Source organism: Hippopotamus amphibius, chromosome 5, assembly GCF_030028045.1.
Source record: "Hippopotamus amphibius kiboko isolate mHipAmp2 chromosome 5, mHipAmp2.hap2, whole genome shotgun sequence".
In the NCBI taxonomy this organism is placed as follows: domain Eukaryota; kingdom Metazoa; phylum Chordata; class Mammalia; order Artiodactyla; family Hippopotamidae; genus Hippopotamus; species Hippopotamus amphibius.
In genome coordinates, this window is record NC_080190.1 from 96,162,853 (window position 1) to 96,188,351 (window position 25,499).

Genomic DNA, 25,499 nt, shown 5'->3' on the forward strand with positions numbered 1-25,499 from the left:
TGGAACCCAAAGCGCTGCGCGAACACGAGATTCCCACCAGCTGCCTCTGATTTCTTCCTCGTAGTGAGCGTCTGGCACCGCCCGCGCGAGCCCGGAGCAGACGCGCCCACGGCCACGGCGCGAGCCCGGGAGGAGGCCCCGCGGAGCCTCCAGGACCCGCCGTCTCTCCCCCCGCCCGGGGGTCACCGGTGGGAACAGCTGACTTCTGCAGGAAATGTCTCAGTTATACATGTACTTTTAGGTCACTCTGTAAGCAGGTATTTAAAAAAAGGGTTTTGGTTCTATCTTTAAAGACTGAAATTTTCAAACAAATCTCATCCCTAAGATAGAAGTTAAAAACATGCAAAACATAGAAAGTAAAACTTGGTCAGTTTTGGCAACAATTCCAGATGACCAGTCTGGGAGACAAAGGTAGTGCGTGGAGAACGTTCTGTCAAATTTCACCAACCTTATGAGTGAGGAAAAACAAATTCATTCTCTTCCTCTCAGTGATCTTTCAGGCCCTTTCCATTCCACTGTAGGTGAATGCTGCCCTCTTTCGGCAGAGCGTTCCAACTTTTAAATACGTGGGGTTTTTTTCTTTTCTAATACAAAAAGCATAAAAAAAAATCTCCATGAACAATAATGATTTAAAATAAACTTGAACTATGCTAGGCATCGTCTGTGTGTCTCTTACTGTCTATATCAATACACCAAAAACCCAGCTTCTTCCTTTCAGGCCCACTGCTACAATTCCGATGCTTTTGGTGATGTTTGCAACTTGGAGAACTTGGACAAGACATGCAGGTTTGTGCACTGTTTTCAGTTCAAAATATGATAAACATTACATTGTATTCATAGCACATTTTTCTGGAAGGAAAGACTAAAAACTTTCTACTTTAGAAACCTAAGCTAACAGTCAATGAAAAACAAACAAGCAAAAAACCTACTGTCACCTTCCATGAGGACAAGGCTAAGAACTGCAAGGCCAGAGGAGCATATGAAGGGCAGATGTGCCGCTTAGAGATACAAGCCTATGTGTAAAACCGCAGCAAAAAGCCAGGTGTGACCATCACACACAGGCACCCTGGGGTGGTTAAGATGAGCGGGGAAGGGGCACACAGGTCACGGCAGTGCTAAAGGTCAAGCCTCGTGGTGTGTACACACATGTACTAACATGTACGCTCAATCATTCCGTGTCCTTCCACGCATCTTATAAATATCCTTCATATCTACTTGAATAGTTTATAAAAATAAATTTTTAAAAACCCTACACCCTTCAGAGATGGCAATAGTCAAAATAAATGAGATGTCCAAATACAGACAACTCTATATCATAATTCAGCATATAATCCACAGGTGTGCTGACATTTTCTAAATTTTTTAAAAAGAGAAAAAGAAAAGGCAGGCCACTGGAGAACAATGCTTCATTATATGCAACTGTTTATTTAAAATAATTTTCCAAGGTTCCCCATAATTTAACAGGTTTCGTTTCACTTTCGTCCTCTCAAACAGCTAGAAACCAACACTTATTTTGTATTTTAACTACTATGTGTGCTATTTTAATGACATTTTTCTTGATTAATTCTAGAACCAGATATATCGACCAATAAGCAGTACAGATTTAAACGATGGTAGTTACGGTGCTACTGGCAGTTCTGGGGCTTTATCGGATTCTGGACGCTACTTCAAGCCATCTCCATCCAGAAGTCTGACTGAAGGCGAAGTCGTGCTCCCTCCCTGGCTCACTTTCTCTCCACAAAATAATTAAAATTTATCCCGCTGTAAAATAGCATGAATACACTGCTCATCTTTTTCAGTTACTTCATCTTTATTTGCTACCTCTCAGCTATAAAGCATAATTATCCACACTCGAATATAATGATTCATTAAAAAAATAAACACCCAAAATATTCTTAATCATTCTAATATATTCCCATTAATAGATAAAAAGGCTGTCACTTAAAATTTCGTTATTTCTACTTCTTTATTTAAAGTCAATAGTAAAGTCACAACTGTAAAATAAATGCATTTAAAAACACAAAAGATACATTTCAATGACAAAATAGGCAATGATTATGAAAATCTACTGTACATTTTGCCAAGGCCAGCAGAATGAAAGCTGATATGAAAAACTCAATCTTCAAATATATCCTTAACAAAAACTTCCCTCATGAGTAGTAAAATCATCATTTAAGAAAACATTATATGTTTATATATCTGAACACTTGTTCCAAAAACAACAAAGTATGGGGTTGGGGGGGTGCTAGATAATAATATGTGGGCCCCAGGAACTCAAAATTAAACTTCCAAAATGAACATTTATTTCAAAATAAAATGAACATTTCTAACATGATAATTGTATGAAACCATTTTTTTTCCTTGATAGAAATGAGACGGGGCATTTCTTAACAATAACAGCTTAGTAATCATCTAAAAAAAATTGTGGAGATACCCCCAAACCTCCAACCCCCAACGCCCAAGCCCAGTCACTGGTATAAAACAAACAGCTTGCATGAAATCATCATCCACATTATTGAAATATCCTGATTCACCTGGGATAACTCATGCTTAGAACACTTCAAGCACTTGTTTTTAGACGTGTGGAATTACCAGAGCTGAGGCTTTTTACACCATCTGTGTATTACTAACGTTTGAGTCTTTGCACAGACACAGTAACACTTCCACTGTACCGCTGACTGCGTTTCCTCGAGCATATTTGATCCGCAGTTGTAACAGTGCTGCTGGTGGTATTAAGTGATACTCTCAAATTTTTCTTTTTAAAAAATATATCATCCATGTGACACTAAATAGTAAATATGCTCCACTTTATACTTTCTTAACAAGGAATGACTCTTCAGGCCCTCGTAGGAAGAAAAGCAGCACACTAATAATGGCATTTACTACCTGTTTTACCACTGACATTCAAATAATGAATACAGTATGTAATATTAAGCAAAAAATGAAAATCATTGTTATTTTACCACAAGAAACAACAAAATAAAAACATGGGAAGAAGTTAAAGGAGCCCAACGTAGGTCCCAAAGATTACACTATGATTCCGAATTTCCAAAGCAGTAGGCATCTACAGATAATTTCTGTGAATACTTCCTATACCACAACGATGAATTTCAAAGCAAATGCAGGCTGGCACAGCCCTACTCGTCGAGGATGAACCTGCCCCCGAACTGGGAGTTCCCCTGCTAAAGCTAAAGTGCACCTGTGACGTGACCAGCCCGCCCCGCCGACTCCCTCACTGATGAGCACTGGTGGTGACAGGGAACAGCGGGCTCTCCTGCACCAGACACTGCACACAGTGGACTGCAGGGAACAGTCCTGAACATGCGATCTTCCACAACTTCAGAGAAAGACAACCTCATCATGTTTAAATACTAAAAATGTACAGGGTTGATACAAACTAAGAGTTGTATTAAGTATATACGTCTGACCTTAAAATTCACTTGATGTGCTCTTAAAATCTCTATGAGAGAAGCAGGTATTTCCCCCACGTCTTTTGGCAACAGATTCAAAAGCAAGAGTAGCAGTGCTGTTGAATTCCATGAAACGAGGTTTTTAAAGCTACATTATTCCGTATCTGTACTGTTATTGCACTCATACATTGCCCGGGACAGACCTACAGCAACTCAGCAACAGTGCCTGCAGCACGAGGAAGTGGCCCTCAACGCTTCTGACATCCTTACTAGGTAAGCTTTCATGGAGGAAATGCACACGGCTGCAATGCGCATCACATTACACATGCTTCATGACAATCTCACCCGGTGGAAAGCTAAGTGTAACCCTCACCACTACAAGTCTGTAAGGAACCAGGCGAGGACCTGCAGGGCCCAGTCTTGACTACTGCTGCATTCCACTCTTGAAGTCGCTCCAAGTTAAAACAGCAATTTTTCCAAGATTTAAAGAAAAATATATTTTATAAAAGGGATTCTTTTTAATCACCGAATACATCATTTTTATTACTAAGACAGAAACAAGTTATATTTTTTCCACTATAAATTCACTCTGATGAAAGAAAGAATTCTCTTTTAACGCCTAACAAATGCTACATTTTCAAGACTAAAGGAATTATCAGTAGGCATTCTTTCTTCTTGTGCTAAGTTATTTTTCCCTAAAGTACGTCAAGTAAGCTTTCAGAGACTCAGGCAGGGGCAGCCTCATGATCTTCTCTCTCAGCAGGTTCTGGGGCGGCTCCTCCGGCTTCTGAGCTTCACCCTGGTCTCTCTCCTCCTCCTCTTTGTCTTCCTCCATCTTCTCGTCCTCCTCACTGTCTAGCGGCTGAGGGATGAGCTGATTCCCCACAAAGACGTACGTATTAATCCTCTGCTTCACCCTCTTCCTTTTCCTCTTGGGCGGAGCCCTCTGAGGGATCCCCTTGGCCTGCATCTCATCATTTATGAAATTTCTAAGCGTGCGCCGGATGTAAATGCGAGCGAGGTCCTGCAGATTCCTGACAGCACAGGGGGCTGTAAACACACAAACACCAAAAATAAAACATTATGTGTTGCTCATTTCTTAGCGAAACATCAGAAGACAAGAGACATAAACACTCTGGCTTTCATCTAACACAGGTCTTAGGAGGGGGCGCCTACTCTGTGCCAGACCACCGTGGTGTTGAGGGCAGCAGACGGCACAGGGTTCGCATGTGCACACGTGTGCGCGTCCCCAGGTACCTGCACAAACCCTCTCTGGAAGGAGACACAGCTTACAACAGTTAGAGCACGTGAATTCAGCAGTTAGGGGACAAGAATAGAAGAGAGTTTACCCTGCACATTTTTTATACTTTCTGATGTGGAACAGCATGTGAAGGCACTGTCTGAAGAGCTGCCTCGGTCTGAGCTCTGAACTACATACACATACACACGCAGTTTCCATCTTTCTGTAAATCAACAGGCATAACTGGTTCACAGGTAAAGGGCCACCGGAAATCATGCTGTAACACTTTAACAGCCCCCAACACCACAGACTTAAGTTACTGATATTTACTTCTATCAGACACACAGCAGAGTCGAACACGTCCTGTCTGCTTCACTTCCACCCCCCACCGATGCGCAGATGGTAAGACCTAGAGCCACACACTCCTCTCGGTGGCCTCTGCCAATGCTTTGCACCTAGAGAAACAAATTCTCTAGTCCCCACCTGAATTTCACCTAGTTTCCATCCCTGAGTAAAGAGAACTGTTATCAAGGATCCTTCTCAAATACCTCACAAGACAGCCCTCCTCGGTTCAACAGCACTAGCAAGCCTTCGTCGTTCCCTTACTTTGAGCACGCTTTCTTGGCTACCTCCCTTCCAAACCTTCCTGTTATCACATCAGTTATCCGAATGTGTATGTGGTCTGTCTTTGCCCTCAACTGTGAGCTCTTGGAGGGGAGAGCGGAGGCAGAGCTGGGAGGAGGGCTGGGGTCTTTCCTTGCCCCCAGCCCCCACACAAGGCCAGCAGGTACACATCCTGTCCCGTGTACTCCCCTCCTGCCCTAGTGCCCTGGGCTCTGCCCAGTCACAAGCTGGGCACACACTGCAGGAGGAGATACAGTTTTTCATAAAACTCCAGGCAAAAGGCATCTTAGACCAATTCAAAGATCCCTTAGCACATACTTCCTGGCCTGCTACAAAACCTTTTATTCAAACTCTCTACTGAAACCCGAAATGGAAAGGAATCCAAAGAGCCACTCTGGGCAGGTTCAGCTGGACCGTCTACTTTGCCATCTGCACCTGCCCCAACCATGCAGGGAAACAGGAACAACCTGTAACAACTCCGCCAGCAACCAGCTGTGTGAACACACAACAGACCTGAGCGCTCATCCCTTGTATGTCATGACCAAGACTGCTCTTACAGAGAGTGCACATTTGGGGAGGGGTAGATAAAAAATTACAGGAAAAAACCACCAATGATGTAGAAAGTAACATGGGGGCAAGGCTACTCTTGACTGGGTGGCCCTCGTGGTGTCCCTGAGGAAGTCACATCTGCACTTGGATCCACATGACAGGAGAAGGCAGCCCTGTGAGTGCCCTGGGCAGAGGCAGGTGAGCTCAGCTCACAGCACGAGGAGCAGAAGGCGGCCAGCATGGGTGAAGCGTGGGGCAGGAGGGCGCAGGGAGGGGCCTCGTCCTGGTCTGGAAGGCCGTGGCCATCAGCAACTCCAAGGCAAGCTTCTAAGGAAGCAGGGCTATAACGTAACAAAGAGGACGCTTTGGCTCCTCTGTGGAGTGGGGGCGGGGGGGGGGGGGGCAGGAGGCCCGCCAGACATGCCAGTCACATCTGCCTGAGACAGGACCACACTAGGGCGGAGATAGCAGCACAGAGGAGAGGAGAGGACACGCCTGAGTTCTGCTCTGAAGACAGGATGTCCAGGGACAGGACATGGGAGTCTGGCCTCAGCAGTGAGGCGATGCTAACACTGATTACTGATGTGACAAAGAGAAGAAAATAAAGATTTGTTTTGTTTGTGTTTATCCTAAATGGAGGTTTGTCCCCCCCGCCCCACCACGCGGACTTTTCACATGTAGCAGCCAGTCAGTGCCGAGTGAGGAAAGTGGAGAGGGCTCGATGAGCTGCTCAGGGTCTCAGAGGCCACGCGACGGGGATATGGAGGCAGACACCCGGCCCCCTTCCAGCCACAGCGATTATGTCACGGCACCAGGGGTTGGGGTTGGGGGCAGAGCCAGGGCTGGGATGGAAATCCAGGGTCTTCGCCCCCCCACCCCCACCCCTGTGACTGCAAAGACCAGGAGAGCCCCCACGGTGGGGGGCAGACAGGGGAGGGAGACTGGGGGTCGAGGACTGTCAGCTGCGGGAGGCGGGGTGGAGAACAACCAGGAAACAGCATCACTGGTGCTCTCTCTACACCGTCACCCTCCTCTCCTCTGGCAGCACTGCCTGATGCTCCAGGGACACAGTCATGGCGACAACCTGTCAGGCACCAACCAGACCCAGAGCGGAAAAGGATTCAGACCTGCCTTCAGTCGCTTCTAACACTCACAAGTCCTACAACAGCATCCACACAAGCTTCGTTTAAACAGTCTCCTGATTATACAAAAACGTTTAGACAATTCTCAACCCTACTTATTCAAAAACCCCAGTATCTTCTGTACTTTAACCTTCCTTGTTCCCAATGCTTCTAGTCAAGAGAAGGATTCAATGCACCAGACAACACCAGTCCCGACCGCTGCAGAACTGTCCTGTGAATTGAAGCTTTTAGGCCAAAACTACAATGAAGATTATCTCTAACACACACATCGGCACTATCTGTTCCCCAAAAGGTGGGCTCTGTGTAGATTTCATAGGAAGCTAGCAGTCAGCATTTTCGTTTTTATTTGTTAAGTAAGATTGAAAAGGGCATTAATTTAGGTGAAACCTCATCTTTAACCCACAAAAACAGCCATTTCAACGTGGTGCAGTTCCACCGTTCATGAAGTCTCCTGACCTCTGTGATACTCTGATTTATAAGGAGAAATATACATTTGCTTCCCCTTCCTGACACAGAGCTCCTAAAACCTGTGGAATTTCCTAAGTGATAAGAAAACAGAAGTGAAAAGGAGTGCCTTTTACTGTTCATAAAAAGTTCCTTTCAGCCTCACGTGAGTTTATGTTACAGAGGTGACTTTTGGTAAGCCCTTCAGGATGCTGGGCTGGCTGTAGTGGAACCAACCATGGGATTAGAGGATCAGAACTTTCAAGCCACCCTCCAGGGAGGAAAAGGGGCTGGAGGCTGAGTTAATCAGAGTTGACGATTTAATCAATCGAACCTCCATAAAAGCCCTTAATGGAAAGGGTTCAGAGAGCTTCTGGGCTGGCAAACAGGTGGAGGTGCTGGGAGGGTGGTGTGTCCTGAGAGGGCGTGGAGGTCTGCGCCCTCCCTGCACACCTCCCCGTGGGCATCAGTCCCACCTGGCTGTTCCCCAGTTAATCCAATGAGTAATCTGTTCTCCTCTGTTTTGGGGGCCACTCTGGCAAATTATCAGACTCTAGGAGGGGTCATGGGAGCCCCATCTATAAGCAGGTGATGAGAAGCTGGAGGAGGACAGAGCCTGTGGCCTGTGGGGTCTGTGCTGACACCGGCAAGTGTCAGAATGCATGGGACTACAGGACAGTTCCCTGGTGTCTGCAGAGAACCGCAGGGCACGTCTGGACTACAGGAGGACCGTCAGGTGGTGTATAAAGGAAACGAAGTTTTCCTTTAGTTGGTGTTGGGTTTTTCCTTCACCCCTTCTAGAGGGCCTGCCATGAAATTTATTTTTAGAATGTCTTATATCAAAGAAAGAGGAAGAAATATAACTTTAAGTTGAATAAAAATTTGTGATGAACCTGAGGAAAAGCTGTAAACACATTTTAGTAACTGAGCAATTTCACAGCTACAAAATGCATCTGGCAAAGGATCTGCATGTTTATGTTTTAGGGTTTTTTTATGCTAACATTGTTTCATATTTTTATTCCCTATAATTCATGAAATAACGTTCTCTACTCAGAAACCTATTTTAACTTATTTTAACAGAAAAGCAAACTTGTTTTTATTCTCCATACACCCTATTATATTTCAATTCCTAGCTATCTGGTCCCCAAGTCCATCTCTCCACTGGTAAGAACCTGAGCAGAGGAAAATGGGTGTAATTTACTGACCTTCCCCAAATCCCAATACTATTCTTTATTAACCAGTTATTACCTGCTAAGCATTTTATAAATACTACTTTGCTTAAAACTCAAAACCACCCCAAAAGGCCACAAAATCACATGGCTTGAAACAGGGTAAAGTAACCCTGAAAATAAAATCTCTCCCAGGTTCCTATGAAATAAATTCATTTAAAAAGCAAATTAAAACAAGATGGGTACTATGGTAAAGTTCTAAAGCTCATTCTTGGTAAAGAACTTTACTTATTGGTTTCCAAAGCCATGATACACGCTGAGCCAACCACTGCCACACTCACCATTCTTCTCGCGGTCTCAGCAGCCCTCAGGGAGCTCAGCACCCTCACCTCCTCCAGAGACTGGTTTTCGCACACTGCACACGGCTGTCCTCCCCTGTCTTGGCCCTGCCTTTGTTCAGGGCCCAGCTCCCAGCACCACCCCTGGGTCTCCTCGCCTGTTCTCATAGCTTGTGCAGCAGGATGACACCCACATGACTACCTAACAGGAAACTCAAGCACGGCCAAAATAAAGTCTCTTATCTTCCTACAATGATTTCCAAACTATCCACCCTCAGTCTTCAACAGCAACAAGTGGTACCATCACTCAGTGAGGGGCTCAGGGTAAAACTGTAGAGCCTCTTACTCCTCCATTTTCCTACCTTCAAGCAACTCCACCCCATCAGCACAGACTCTCACCTTGAAGATAAGGAGAGTCTTCATCAGCCACCCCAGCAGCCCAGCCAAGGAGCTTCAGTGACCCTGCAGCTTATTTCTGGTCTTGGAACAACCCAGCTCTTTTCAGCCTAAAGAAAGGCTTTTGTGTTTGCTGTCCGTCTATATGGAAAATGATGCCAACAAAATGACTGTAGCTAATAAATTCACAACTATAATGAATAAACTCATCCATCGTTTGATCGGCCCCTTCTTTTCATGCTTTCATGAAAGCAGCCAACAGTGTCTGGTGCAAGGTAGGAGCTCTATCCAAAGAAAACAAACAAACGCATAAATCCACTGAATATACGACTGCACGTTTACTCAGCTCCAAACTCATGACCACACAGCCCAGGAATCCTGAGCACAGTCCACTCAGAAAGGATGGGGGTTACTCACGGAGGCCCACGGAATCCGGCTTGCCATTGTCGTTCTTACTCGGCTGCACGAGTGGAGCGAATGACACAGCAAGGATGTTTTTACTTTCCCAAGTGTTTTGCCCAGTTCGCATAATTTGTGTTAACTATTTAGAGGGAAGAAAGAAATAGAATGGCTTAATCCTGGAAGTGTGATAGCCTTACAGTCACGATTTTGTTTTGACAGAATAACAGCAGTGACTGCTACATAATCATTTGTGTTTGAATGCAACCAAATTACATTCATTTAAATATTTACCATAAAATTATACAGGAGGAGTCACAAATACCTGCTGTTCAAGATAGATACTTCCCTGCAAACAGCATGACTCTGCAGGTTATATCTGGGGTCTGAGGGCTTCTAAGGGTATTATTCCAACCCGCACTTGCCACTGGCTCCCAAAACACACACCTCACACAGGTTCAGTTGTTCGGGTACAGCATTGTATTAGTAAAAACACGTTTTGATTACTGTACCAATGAGTCAACTTCATGATCTTCCATGGTGGTAATAAAATACAGATTCTAATACCAATTTGATATTTTCATAGATAAATGTAATTAGTCACAAGGGGATTAGAAGTTTTACCCACTCAGCAAACACCCATCATCAGTTCTTGGGAAAAAACATTAGCTCAGCACATGGCTTGAGCAAGATGAATTAGTGTCTTCAATTTACATTATAAAAAACAACCCAGGGACTTCCCTGGTGGCACAGTGGTTAAGAATCTGCCTGCCAGTGCAGGGAACACAGGTCCGATCCCTGGTCCTGGAAGATCCCACATGCTGCAGAGCAACTAAGCCTGCAAGCCACAACTACTGAGCCCATGTGCCACAACTACTGAAGCCTGCACACCTAGCGCTCATGCTCCACAACAAGGGGAAGCCATGGCAATGAAAAGCCCTCACACTGCAACAGAGGGTGGCCCGCCCACAACTAGAGAAAGCCCGTGCACAGCAACCAAGACCCAACACAGCCAATAAATAAATAAATAAATAAATAAATAAATACATAAATAAAATCAACCCATCGTTACATTTTATATTAGTATAATTGTATATAATAAATATTCAACAAAATACCAACGGGAAACTATGTTTTGAATGTCTAACTGACAAACAGTGCATGGTGACGGTGAAATTCTGTGACCTGCAAATCACATGTTGTGAAGTTAGGGGACCCTCAGATGTACAAACTCCAAAACAACCACATAGGTCCCAGTCATCTTGGACAATCTATCTTCTACTTACAAACCATGAGGAGTTCTAAACATCTCAGATTTAGGTTAATATGAATATAAATGATATTTTTTGTAATGTGTATTTATAAATTTTTAAAGTAAAAGGTCCACCCATTTTCTGAATAGATTAGCATTTCATACAATTATTATACCTAATAATTCCAAACCAAAGGCAGGCAAATAGGTGGAAAATACTTTGAGATGAGCCTATGTAGTGCTAAAAGAACATCCAAAAATTTACTCATTTCTGGAATGGAGTTAAGCAGTTCAAACCAAACAGGATTTCCTTTCCATACGTTCAGCTGGAAGAGGTCACTGCATTCAGTAGCCACCCCCCCACCCCGGGCGAGGACACTGACGGGGCAGCAGCAGGGCAAACACCACGCGGGCGCGGCCGAGCGAGCCTCTCCTGACCCTGGGTACCATGTCTTCTCCGCATCTGCTCTGGTTAACAGTTGAGTCCATTTCTGTGTTTCTCTATATAGACAGATCTGTGGAGAGTATGTCTTCCTTAAAAATTACAGTGTACCTTTCCCTGAAGAAACACTTGCCATCTTATCACACTAAGTGTGTTTCCTGCGCCATGCAGGAAAAGGGCAGAGGAAGCTACCTGGTCTTCTATAGGCATGACTAGAATGCCCCCGACTTTCAGTAGTATTTTCATGTAGTTTTCATGGTCTTTCTGGACTCCAGCTCCACAATAAATTCGATCATACTGATGACTGTCCGATGCTATCTGGAGGCAATTACCAACCACAAACGCAGGTTCACAGAACTCAAATCTGTATGGAAAAACAAAAAATATTTTAATTCATTTAAACAAAAGATTAGACCTAAAAAAATTAACATAATCCACGTTCTTTGAAATAGCGAAGTTACCCAAATTAATTATAAGCATAAAATATCATTACAAAATTTGATTTAAATGCATTTATGAAGTTTAACACTGATCAAATATAGTTTTATTATCAATGATACAGTGTACTTTTCAAAACATGAACCTATTTTTTCCCACACTGAAACCTTACTTCAGCTTAAAAGGTGAATGTAGTGAAAAGCCATCACAACACCCATCTGGTGACGCCCACAAATGACATACAAGAAGCATGAGAATCCCGAGGGTCAAACAGAAGAGAAAGGCATCACTTTCCCCGGCCCTCTCCAACAGAAGCTGGGGGCCAGTGGACGTGCAAGGGCTCGTGCAGCCTCCACTGCTGCAGTAACAGCGGCAAAGCTCGTCAGGAAAAGACACGGGGCCCTGACCACAGACTCTCGCAACACTAAGATGTTCCTAACACGTTTGGGCAGAACTCTGTTACAGGACTGGAAAAGAGAGCAGAATGAAGTGCTCTGGCCCCCGTGCTCTCCCTACGCAACAGAAGAAGAGATGTGGATGATTTCAAAGCACAGGTACCTCACCCAGGCAGCCTGTTCTGGTTACAGTGTTGGTTCATCGCATTCAGAGTTATGCTCTTACAGACTATCCTATTTAGACTTCTACTCTGTTCCTTAGTTCTGACAAACCTGAAAATCGTCTCTAATATAACATAATTAAAATCCCAATGCACTAATAAAACATGTATGGAAATTTTTTAAATTAATTCATGAAATATCCTTTCACTTTTAAGTTGATTAAAGTTAACATGACCACACAGCAAAATCAGGCTATCATTTGAGGATGAAAAAATTTACATTAAAAAGTTCAGCATGCAGTGAAAAATGACACTGAATCATAATCGTTTTTATTTTGTAAAACGTATCCTGTCCTTTGGTAATTACTAGACTTATTATGCAATAACGTTCCATTAAATTCACTAAAATATAGGCACACTATGGTCACTGACACTTAAGGAGGAGTTTCCCAGAATGATGCCCTGTCCTCGAGTTCCTGTCCCCTTGGGGGGGGGGGGGGGGCAGAAACAGTGAGACCCTGCACTCTCCCCTCCACAGCCCACACAGGGCTGGTCCTGCCCCACCGCTCCTTCTGCGGTGACTGCATCCCGAAGCTCACCCCTGTTGGTCTCCCTTCCAGCGCCTGCAGCCCAGTTGCTCAGGACAGGTTCACGCCACGTGGGGCTCTTTACAGTTCTACCTTCCTGTCTCCCTTCCAGACTCATTTCCTGGCTCTGTCCCCCACCTGCCACGGGTGATGCTATAGCCACAGGCTGAATTAACTGGTTTCTAATCGCTCAGAGGAAATACTACAAGCGTCTCCTGTATCTGTGTCTGCTGTTCCTTTGACTGAAAGGCCCCCCCTCTCTTCCAGATAAGTGCCTTGCATTGCTTTGAGACAGTTCAAACATGAGCTACGCAAGGAAATCTTACTCAGCTCTTTAAGAGGATCTCATTCTTTCTCCTTGCATAATACACACAGAAATGTAAACTTACCTATTCAATGGACAATGTTTAATTTTTTTGTTACACTCAAGACAACCTAGGATTGTCTAACATATGGCTTTTAAATAACTAGATATCGTGGATCACGTGTTTAATCATCTCATCAAACTCACAGTAAGCATCCTTTAAAAAGAAAAAGACTAGTATTTTCAATCTAAAAATCCTCATTCTTATAAAAATTCATTTTAAATAATTTTAAAATAATTTAAGCCAGCCTTAAAATTTTCAGGATGAATGTGAGCAGGGAATTTAAATTTAAAAATTTGAATTATTAAATCTTTTATTATTAAGTCTGTTAAGTCAACTTAATATATGCTTGTAGTTTAAAAGCTTCCTACTAGTTAAAACCACATGATACCTTACAGAACTACTATCTAGGAAAACACCATTACAAGTAAATAACTCACAATTAAAACCACTTCTCGTATTAGTGATATTTTTATATACTCTCACCCCAGCAAAATGAGTTAGAAAGAATTTAGTGCCTGATTCTAAACTCAAATGTGTGACTCTGGTCAAGTGGCCTGACACCAGAGATTAGGACAATTCACTCCAAATACTGTTTGTGGGGCACTGGTTGTGTCAAGACTGGGAATACAGTGGGAAACAGCGTGCCTACCTCTAGTGGAAGAGACAACAATCTCACTAATTAAAGATTAGTTTACAAGTGTGATAAATGCTCTAAAGGAATATGACTCCATAAGTGAGACCCAGGATGCAAGGAAACTGACGGACCCGGGGAGTCAAATGAGCCCTGATCTGAAAAGTGAGGAGACAATTGAACCACGCTCTCCAAGGTGGCAGCCACGAGCCACATGTGGATACAAGCCCTCAAAACGTGGCTCATCCACACTGAGATGTGCTGAAAGGATAAAAACCACACGAGACCCCAAATACTTAGTGTGAAAATGTAAAATACCTCGGTATTTCCTTCATGCACCTGTGTGTATGTATACGTGTATGTATTTCAACAGCCACATAAACTGAAAACACTAAACAACTCCCCTTCCACTTTATCACCTGTAACCAGGAGCTTCAAATACTTTCCTTGATACAATCTTCCCTTTGGAACAGTCTCCTGGTTTTCCTGGTATCTCTTTGAACACTTCTTCTCAATTTTAATAGTATCTCCATCTCCTACTACAGGCCTCAAAAAACATTTACTAAGCAAGTGAGCAACATAAGAAACATAACTGATTTGTCAACTTTTCCGCCTACCAACTTTGAATATGAACCCAAACTTGACAAATTAAACATGCTAATCACAAGAATCTCAGGATTAGAAGAGAAACTTGGCCAGAAAGAGTTACAGAAAAAATATGTGCCTAAGGTCACTTCTATATCAATATGATATGACGGTTCTTGTTTTACTAAACTGGATACTATAAGTCACTGTAGCTTCATGTTACAAAATACATGATTTTTTTCCCCAAAGTGCCAAAAAAGGCAAAGCTCAAACAGTAAAAAAAACAAAACAGACCCTTGCCTTTAATGAATAAACCAACCGTCCTTTAACCAAAAGTGATTTTGGGGGACTTTCTGAAGATCTTAAATAAGCCACCCTTATTCTGGGAAACAAAGTCACTTCCCTTGTAATGCATATCTGAACAAGCATATCTGCTTCCACTTAGGGAGTATTACAAAGAATCACTATAGAGAAAAACTAGGCTCTAATAAATTAACAAATAATTTCTACTAATGCAAATGGAACATATACTTCTAACAAACTCATATGGGGCATCTTTATACTTTCATTTAACATGCAAACTAATTTCCTTTTCCAGCATACTCAAATTTGAAAGTTTTACTAAACTTGAGACAGCATTCCAAAAGGAGCAGAAGGACTGGACTATTTCTAGACACAAAACAATAAAGCTTCAAGGACATAACTGGGGAGAAAGGTGTAATATTTTTAAAAACAGGCGCTAAACCACCTAGAATGCAGTAATTCACTAGTTATAAGAAACATGTCTAGCAGAGACAGTGTCCACCTGGGGCCTGTTCATCACACTGACGGCTGCAGCTGCACCTTCTCCACCAACAATACACGAATCCTTCGTATTAGTACAGAAAACAAAACAACTCTCAAACTGCCTATACTTATAGCATTATTTTTTTAAATACACAAATGGGTTATAGATTATCATTCCCTATAAAGGATTTAGAGAGGAGCTTAGTATTTTTGACTAGGTGGAGGTGTGAGGATCTCACTTAGACATTCTGTATTCTCGTACTGAAATTATGGCTTATTTTTATCATACCATTTCATGTAAATAAATTCATACATATTCTACTGCTATTAATGTCTTTTCAAAAGTCTATGAGTAAAGTTTTTCAGGTAAACATTTACAGATATGCTCATATATGTATGAAGAATACATGACTGATTTAAGGCATGGATGACAGCTACCATGTGGTCAGAGTCAATTACAACTGCTCTTAATTCTTCCAGTATAAAGAAGAAAATAAAGGAAACAGTTTCCTTTTTCAGCTGTAACTAGATTTTGAAAGCTGCACCTTCCCTAAGTTTACACAAACCTCTATGGGCAGAGGACATATTTTATACCACAAATACAATTCTATATAATCTGGAAGACTGTAGTAAGAAACTAACCAGAAGTTCTCACTTTATTATAAAACAGTGCTACATTATCTGTATACACACAAAATCTAGGCTTAAAAATAGTGAAAGAAAAAATCCAAATTCCACCTTCTCACATAAACCACACACAAATGGAACCTGAGAAAGGAAAAAGAAAAAAAAGAAAAAACAAAAAGAAACCAAAAAAAATGGCAAGAGGGCTACCAAAAGGATACTTCCTACTTGGTTATAATTTTAATCTTAAAGGTATGTTTCTTGTGTTCTCTTTCAGTTTTCACACCTGATCTAGGGGAGCTCATTAAAATTTTATGTCTGTTAGTAACATGAAAAGTAGCAATCATTTTTATTCTTTGAAGAAAATTTCCAAAACAAAACTTCCCAGATATAGATGTCTTTCACTCCTAAATTACACCAAATTATACTTCCTAACAATGTAAGTTATCTGTATACAAAAAAAGTTAAACAGTTCTGAAATGTAATAACTACAAATTCATTCACTTTAAACTTGTAATCATTTTTTGCTTTAAACCTGAAAATCTACTGGCTTAATTACATAAAGAAAGAAAACTATTTGACACACCCTTACTGAAACAAAACATACACAGAAAATCATTTGTGGGAAAAGAGAAAGCACAGATATCTTGGTTACGACACGAGCACTGGCCAGAACAGCCGCGATTCCAATCACTTACCTCAGCAGTGGGTTTCTTTACAGGTGTGGGCCGGATTATTCTCCTCTCAGGATGGACAGACGACTTCGTGCGCAGCAGGGACCTTGCCAACTTGCCCACATAATTCTTTTGATAAGCTGCTAGGAGATCAGGGTGACCTAGCCTTGCCCTGCAGCTTCCCTCTTAGACGGATAGTCTAGGTCTAGGAGCTGACTGAGAGTAGAAAAAACAACATTCCCCTTCAATACACCGTCGAAGTGGGGGCTGAAAATTTGCACACCTAGTTTATCATGTGCCACAGGATGCTGTCATTGAAATTTCAGACTATTATCCAGTGGAATAAAGGCTTTCAAGGACATAGGAAAGAATCCTATCTTGTTCTCATACCTTGTCCAAAACAACCTGCCAAATGAATCACAGACACTTCTTTTTCTTAAAGCACTTTGTCATAATTACATTTTGAACTGTAACAGCTATGACTGCTTCATTAAAACAACACAAAACTTCACAACCTTCCACTGGGAAGAAAACCCAGGGAAACGTTAATCTCTTGATCTCCAAATACAATTACACCATTCAAAAACTCTTACAACCAAGAATTAAGCTATCGAATTCTTAAAAATTAAAAAAACAAAGACTTTACCTTTTCAAGTTGTTTCCCTTCCAACTGCATCAAACTCATCTCAGAATAATTCAAGCATTATTTAAAGTAAAGTGTTAAGAGTAAATACACAGATTTTTCACTGAATAGAGCTTTAGGAAACTCTGCAGGACCAAAAACAATCTCTAAACATTTTATAGGAAATGTGACAGGTTACATCATATAAAAGTGAGCCTTCATACAGTTCAACAATTTCTTTTCATTTCAACAATGATTTCTTATAAAATAACTTGGGATAAATGCTATTTTATTTCTGTCAAACAGTATGTTATTCCTGGAATACTTTCTTCTCCTAAAATGTGCTAGAAGCCATCAAACTTCCCCCCATACAATTTCTAACTGATGTTAAAATACATACCTGATAGCCCTGATGACTATTTTTAAGCATTTCTGTGTCCTACCATTTGAATGTTTGTCATGATTAAAAACTGTGTTTATAACCTATAATATCTCTCATAAAACTACCATCTGAACATTATTAATATACCAAAATGTTCAAATATCTAAGAACTAGTTTGAAATAATGTTGCCTATGTATCTATAGACAGCAAAACTGCTCCAAGTCCACCAGAATTCTCGTACCATGAAGCAGGACTGCTCTAGTGATAAAGTTCACGGAATATAGTATCATTTAATTTTTTCCAATGCAAACTGAATTATGTGAAAAAGGAGCCTATAATTAAAAATAAAATTAGGACACTAGACATTGCCATAAATCTAGTAAATCTTCTAAAATACAAACAACTACACTAACTCCAAAATTAAAATGGACACTGACTGAGGAACACATCACTGCTCCTACCCATCTCTGTCACCCACCCCACAGGGAGGTCTCATTAATGAACAGGATGGGTGTGCTTTGCGATAAAAATGCTATAGTGCATTAAAGCATACTAACATAGCACTCCCTAACTTCTAATCTGGAAAAAATAAATAAATGATGGAAATAAAAATGCTGCTTCAACTTTTTATCTGGGGCTAAAATGTTAGGCTGTAATTCATTGGCACAGCTTAATGCTGGGAAGAAATATGATAATAAATAATTTTTTACACTACCATAGCACTAAACAAAAAGACTGGCCTGGCTGAAGTTACAGCCTGTCTAATCCTGTTTTCCCAACTGGGAAATGTGGATACCAATACTGCCTCTAGGACTGTGGATACAGCACTTAGAATGGTACATGGTACCTAAGGAACAGATAATACACATTGTCATCTCATTACTGTCTTCAGTACTCACTTCGTGACTCATTTCTACAACAAGTTACTTAGAAACAATGGCCCTCCATTCAAATAGCATGAAAATCTTCAATAAATCAGACCAGGCTGCACTCATGAGGCTACTGACAGGAGAGTATTTCCAAATCAGGTAGAGTATCCTTGGAGGGGAGAGGAGCAGGACCTGCGGTCCCATGGGGATGGCACGCCCTCTAGGGAGCCCACGTCAGCGCCACACACATGTATACACATTATACAAGCACATAAATGAAGCCACAAATGAATGATGTACCAGTTACGAACTTACTTGCAAAGCACTTACAGGGTAAAGGTTTATAATTCAGGCGCCTTTAACTGACTTACTATTCCAAGTAAACAGAGCTGGACAGATTGTTTTGCTTACTGATTCAGATGATCTAACTTCCCCAAACTTCTCCTTCCCTCATGAAAGCCAGTCACCCAAGGGCCTTTAAAACCTAGGCTCAAAGACTTCTTTATATCAGAGTGGCTAAAATAAAGATGCTATGGAGAGTATGTGAAGAGCAGAACAGGAGCACAACAGGCCAAATGCAGCCTGCACTTGTTTCTGTAAATGAAGTGGTACTAGAACCCCTTTACCCACCCCTTCCTGTGGAGTCCAGAGACCTTTGCACTGCAGTGGCAGAGCTGAGCAGCTGCAACAGAGACCACTTAGCCCAGGAAGCCAGAAATATTTACTGTCTGGTCCTTCACTGTAGTGTTTTAGAGAACTTTTGAAATCAAATGTCAGTTCTTAAGGGAATATCAGTGAATCCGGGAATACCATACACACAGCAAAGGAATAAGCCACACAAGAGAACTCCCCCCTTCTCTCCTATCTCCAAGTACAGTAAATTCAGCATAGCCTCTCCAAATTATTTCATTTGCTGATACAGAACTAAGACACAGAAATTTAAGAGTATATACGTTATGATAAGGGTATTTTTTCTGAAAGAAGAAATAGTACTCTCAAGACTGAGGAACCAAGCTTGCTTTATAAAGCACACACAAAAACATACATCCATATTTTTTTAATATATATCTGACATTATATATTCTAATGTTGAATAGTTTATTGAATCTTTTCTTACCAACTATATTTTGCAGTTCACTATGATCTCCAACAGATTACTGTAAGAAACCTTTAAAGATAGTTTAAATTGTAAGTGACATGACAATACTTTTGAAAAAAGAACTGATAAGAAAGATCCAAACCAACAGAATAAACAAGACTGGAAAAGTACTAGGTTTTGGCCTTCTACTGTCCTCGTGTCACACACAGTAAGGGTAGACTGGCACGAAGGAACGGTGCTAAGCACTAAGGAATACGTAAAGAGCAAGTACTTTTCCTGGGTTACTTTATACTTTATTAAAACATGTATTTTGATGACCCATACACAATTAAATATAATAAAAATGCTTAGGAATGGAATTTTAAAAATCACTTTGCACAGCAGGTTTTTCAAATTTAAAAACTGAAAGTAACTAGGAACAGTATCCACAAATGCCAAGAAAATAACAAAAAAATCATCAAAACACAGGTGAGATAGGATGAAAACTACTATATCTTCATCATTTCTATCACCAAATCCAAATGGCATTAAATAACCCCAAAAGGAGCCCATTAAAAGACTCATCAACTTTGATTACTTAACTTCCACACAACTCACAATCTTCTGCAAAATGAAGCATTTCCCAGCACCTACCATCCTTGTATGCAAGATACGTTTATAATCTGAAGAAACTACTAATTCAGAAGCTACTTGAAAACCAGAATAGATAACAGTTCCAGAACTGTCTTTTTCAAAATAGTTTATTTATATAAGAATCTGTTTTAAAAATAAGTTGTAACACTTCAGAAACAACCATATTATAAAGTCTGATTATTTTAACTAAAATAACAAGACCATCAAAAATTAGAGAGAAACATTGAGATCAGTCATATCACCATATTTGATGATTCACCATTTTATGAAGAACAAAACTCTATAACACAGTAACAACACCACTCAAGAACTACAAGCCAAGGGCATGTCATCATTTTACCATCACGTGAAAACCATTTTAGAAAATTTTTAAAAACTGAGACACTTAAATACATACAGCTTTCAAACTTATCTGTGCTATAGATTATTCAATATTTAAGTTACATCGACACAGAAATACTTTAAAGAATGACATATTTCACTGTTTGCCAGGACCACGCCCACTGTCAGCAATAAACTTGGCTCCACAGATATCATAAAGAGGTGCTTCCATTCAAAGTCCTTCCTTGAGTTTGTTCTGCTTGATTAATGACCCAAAAGTGAATTATCTGTGCCTTTATGTGTTAATACCCAAAATATATTATCTAATATATAGTAGCTTTTAAGATAGACCATAAACATTTGCTTTTACTAATACTGCTTTCATGTTTTATAAGTTTAATTTTATTCAAAAGGTCTTATGTGTACATTGTTTCAACATCAAAACAACAGAAATTCAATAAATTCAAAGTTCCATAGTTCTAATAAACAGTACAAAAATATCCATGCCCACACCTTAAGCACTTACCACACCACTAATTATAAGATAGACGGAAATGATGAAGACACAAAAGGATACTAAAATTGAATCTCAACTTCTGATAAAATAACTTGGACTAAAAACTACTTTATTTCTATCAAACAGTATGTTATTCTTGGAAACAGAATATGAACCAACACGGTAAGCATTTGAAAATGACTCAAAGCATGTGAATTAAATGTTAACTATTTATAAAGACAGAAGAAATAAGATAAAGGACAGTGTTCAGTAAACTGGTGCAGAAAATTCAAGTGACTTGCTCAAATCCACTGGCTTGATTACAGAACAAAACCAAACCCGAGCACATACAGCTCCCAGCTTGCCTGACTGAGGTCTGTAACACCCAGTCACACTCACTCCCTGGCCCTTTCCTCTGCACCAAGAATTCTGCTGCAGCTCAGTTTTTTGTTCTTCAACCTGCCAAGTGCCACTTGCCAGGGGACAGATACAAACTGGCCATGGCAAAGGGGACTGAAAGAAAAGGGCCAGGGAAGGGGATGAGAAGCAGAGGAAGGAAGAGAAAGGGGAAGACAGACCAGGAGACACTCAGGGGCCTACCTGCCTCCTTCTTGGCACTGACCCCCACGGCTGAACTCTAGAAAACAGCCCTCAGCTCGGGACCCTTCCCCACCCCCCCCAGCCCCACCCCCAGGTCTCTCACCTCCATGGCCACGGCCAGGCCAGAGCTGACTGAGGAAGGCCCACTTCCCAACAAGCTGGGTTGGAACCAAAACTTTGTTATACAGTAAGGGGACTAAGTTCTAAGCTTGATTCCTATCCTTTTTAAGCCTTCCTCTCTTTGAAAATATGACTAGTTGAGAGAGATAAATGCCCTCCACATTTTCCAGTTTCACAAGAGCTCACAGACTTTAGCAGAAGCAGCCCTTGTTCCACAGGACTATCACTGCTGAAGTTTAGGGACATTACACAACAGACTTCCCTGACCATGCAAGGACCAATGCCTGTGCATTATTCTTCTAAGGGAAAGTAGGAGTTCAAAACAATGGTTTTACAAATTTCTCAAACACAGCCCTCACAGGATATATCATTATATTTCTACGATAATTTCCTCTGGATATATTACTAAGTAACTTCATGTTTTTAAGTGGTATGCTAACAGGTACCACTCTTATGCTACAAATAAAGAGGGCAAACTATTAAAATACTATCCCAAAGTTATAAACACAGTCCCCAGAAAGTACTCTAATGCCAAGCACATCTTTACATTCTACCTTCGGAAAAGGTACTTGTATGATGTTTAATGAATGGAACATCATGTAATTAGTAGCATATAATTAAAACATAAGTTATTTATTTGTACTTTATTATATACTTACACAGAATAAGAATTATAGCATAGTTTTCTAACTTAATTTTTTCTCTCATTTTATACCACACTGATTTTTCCTGCACTCAGTTGAGCATTTCAGGATCAATAAACTAGTAGTAGTGAGGAACAGACATGTCACACGTATCTGCTAATCAAGTGCTTTCAAAGCAAAACTATAGGTAAGAGTACTTACTTATCAAAGCTGTCACTATTTTTGATGAAGCTCTCCAGTTTTTCCTTGGCATATTCCACCACATCTGAATGAAGCTCAATCCCATGATTTATTCCAAAAGGACCTGCAATTGTAGCAGCAGCATTTATAAAAAATATTAAGAATGTCTTTACAGATCTCTTTTAATTTCTGCTCATTTACCTATCATAGGAGCTTTTACAGCAGGCTTGAAACATGTATCTGCTAGCCACAGATTTAAAAAGCTATAAGGAAATCAATTTACATCGCTTTAAAAAAAATCAGTCATAAAGAGTTCCCTCAAGGATGTAGCTTATCTGTCAGGACAATACTGCCAAAGAAATAATCAGTTTAAGTTATTCACCATTATATTTTCGTTTATCATCTGTTAAAAATTTGGTAATTCTCAATGGTCTGAATCCATGGGCTTACACAGATATGACATAAGCCTCTCAAAGCACCCTCAACCCAGTGAACGCTGAATTCCTCCAGGGCTGAGACCGCGCCCGCTGCCTCTGGAGCTCCCACTGTCCGGGGGACTGTGGCCACTGGGCAGAGCTGGTCTTACTCTCCTGCTCCAGAACACTGCACACGTCTTAGTTACCATCTCTTTTTGCACACTGCCAAGGATGAGTGCCAGTTCAGTTGGGGGAACAGGGGGTGATCTTGGGACGGCTTCTTCCCCCCACCCTGGTACTTGCTGAGAATGTGACCTACGGGGTTCACGTTTCCTAAGGCTACTGTGCCTCGTGCCTGCCCCGTGACCTCATGACAGTAACACACCATCTCATCTAGTCACCTCATTCCTCCCAAACTTCTGAAACTCAGCCAGTCAGGTTTTCCACTCTACATTTTTGTTATTATTTTTGTCTTACTTTGAGATTGATCTCCCAGGAAAAAGTGTGTGTGCGTGTGTGTGTTATTTTCTGTATCTGGTATATACCTTAGGAACTACTTAACTGGATGTGCCCCTTATTGAATGCCATTAAAAATATAACATATACTGGAGTTCCACTGATCTCTAAGGACTTTAAAAAAATTACAGTCCTCAATTAACATTTTTGAATGTACAGGGGGCACATGAAAATACTGGTTTGTAATCTAGGAATTATCTAACTATAAAAATTAAACCAAATGTTCAGATACTATCTTCAAGTCAAAAGCAGATAAACCTACTATATTTCTATAGTATTTGATTAGTATTTTTTTTTTGGAAAATGTATTCAGATAAAAAAAGATTAAATAAAAAGGTACTTGATTCATTAGACCACAGCAGATAGCATTAACTTCCTCTGCAATGCTTTTATTTTTTTTTAAATAAGTTATTCTGATGGATACAATCTTAAATGTTTTGCTTCTCACTTTTTGTTTCCTCACTGTCAAACTTAGTCTTCATCTGCAAACTGGAACATCCATCCATGAAGACCTCTTGTAATTCCTTATTATTACCAAAGACAAACTGATAAAAACTAGAATTTCCTTTTTTCAAAAAACAAAAATGACAAAAAAATTAAACTTAGAGACATAAACACAGTGACATCACTTTTTAATTTAGTATTGAATCTGAGCATTTTGAAAACTTGAATTTACGTAAGGAAACAAAAAAGGCTAGGAAACACTGAATGAAGTTTTCCTCATTTAGAAAACTCAAATTACACTACAGTTACTTAACATTTTAAACACAGTAAGGAAAACATTGCTCTAGGAAATGAATCTAATATTCCTTTTACCCTTTTAAGGTAATCTACTGAATGTAAAACATAACAGAGATCTTTTTATTTTCATTAACCATTAAGAGTCTAATTACACTAACCTACCATTTGGAAAACAAAAGGAGGGCTATATGGATGAGCGATCAATTAAAAAAGGGTCAGTATTGTTGGGGCTGAAGTTTCCAATAGGACTGAATGGATAAGCACTACAGTAAAGGTGCCGAGTAAAGAGTCTAGAGATCAAGATTTCTACTCAATATTTCAAGTTGCCTTACTAACAGGGAGCCTGAACTTGAGAGCTCTACATAGGCTGTTTGTCACTTAAGACACCACTGGTCTGCTGTTCCTTTTCTCGCTTTCTGCTTATATAATATCTAAAAGCAAAGTGACAACTTTTTGAAATAAGGTTTAAAGTTTGTTAAAAATATTTCTTAAGATTGTTTTTCACATCATCTTGACATAAAACAATTTCATTAATGTATAACAGATTTGTCTGACAGTATCACAAACACACATGTACAATATACTATCATTAATTTCTAGTACAAACACCACTTATGATTTTTTTAATGGCTGGAACTAATTTTAGAATAACATGGAGATATACTTTTAATTATCACTAATAAACTGAATAGTAATTAACATTGAAAAGAACACATTAATAGAAGGCAGAGCTTAAGTGGCAATATCACAATATCTCATTTATTTGGAATGATATACAACTAGAATACATCAAGTACATGACAAAGATGTAGTGTGAGGTTCTTTACTACAACTCATTTGGCACCTGTATTAAATAGAACAGAAAAACAAAATGTAGAAAGTAAAACAGCATACACAGCTGCTTCCAAGGAGACTCAGAGGTCTGGGCTGGGAAGGAGACATTTTCACCATTACCCTTTTGTCTAAAGTGTGTTTTAACACATGTACATGTAACTTTTCCAACCAAAAATTAATAGGCTGGTCAAAGAGACTGAAAAAAAAAGTACAAGATTTTCAAATAAATAAATAGTATAAAATAATTCTAACAGAAAGGTATAAGCTGTCGCTGGAGACAACTGAAATGCCATCCAAAAGAAGAAAGCCTAAGACTTCCTAACACCATCTAACAGATGAAGCATGAGTCTGAATGTACTGAATAGATTACA

The 25,499-nt window shown here is 40.4% G+C and overlaps 1 protein-coding gene across 5 annotated transcripts in view; it reads right to left on the minus strand.

Moving 5' to 3' along the window:
- Window positions 1-1,420: 1,420 nt before the first annotated feature.
- Window positions 1,421-25,499, minus strand: part of PCMTD1 (protein-L-isoaspartate (D-aspartate) O-methyltransferase domain containing 1) — a 59,305-nt gene continuing 35,226 nt past the window's right edge. For 2 of the 5 annotated variants that reach the window (XM_057734766.1, XM_057734762.1), the window contains 4 exons: window positions 22,643-22,745; window positions 11,598-11,769; window positions 9,730-9,853; window positions 1,421-4,460 (listed from right to left, as the gene is read on the minus strand). In XM_057734766.1, the coding sequence (XP_057590749.1) occupies window positions 4,096-4,460; window positions 9,730-9,853; window positions 11,598-11,651 (543 nt within the window). In that variant the 5' untranslated portion in view covers window positions 11,652-11,769; window positions 22,643-22,745 and the 3' untranslated portion in view covers window positions 1,421-4,095. Of the gene's footprint in view, window positions 4,461-9,729; window positions 9,854-11,597; window positions 11,770-16,678; window positions 16,871-22,642; window positions 22,749-24,001; window positions 24,119-25,499 lie in introns of those variants that run through there. The other 3 variants (XM_057734761.1, XM_057734765.1, XM_057734764.1) reach the window with 3 other exon arrangements.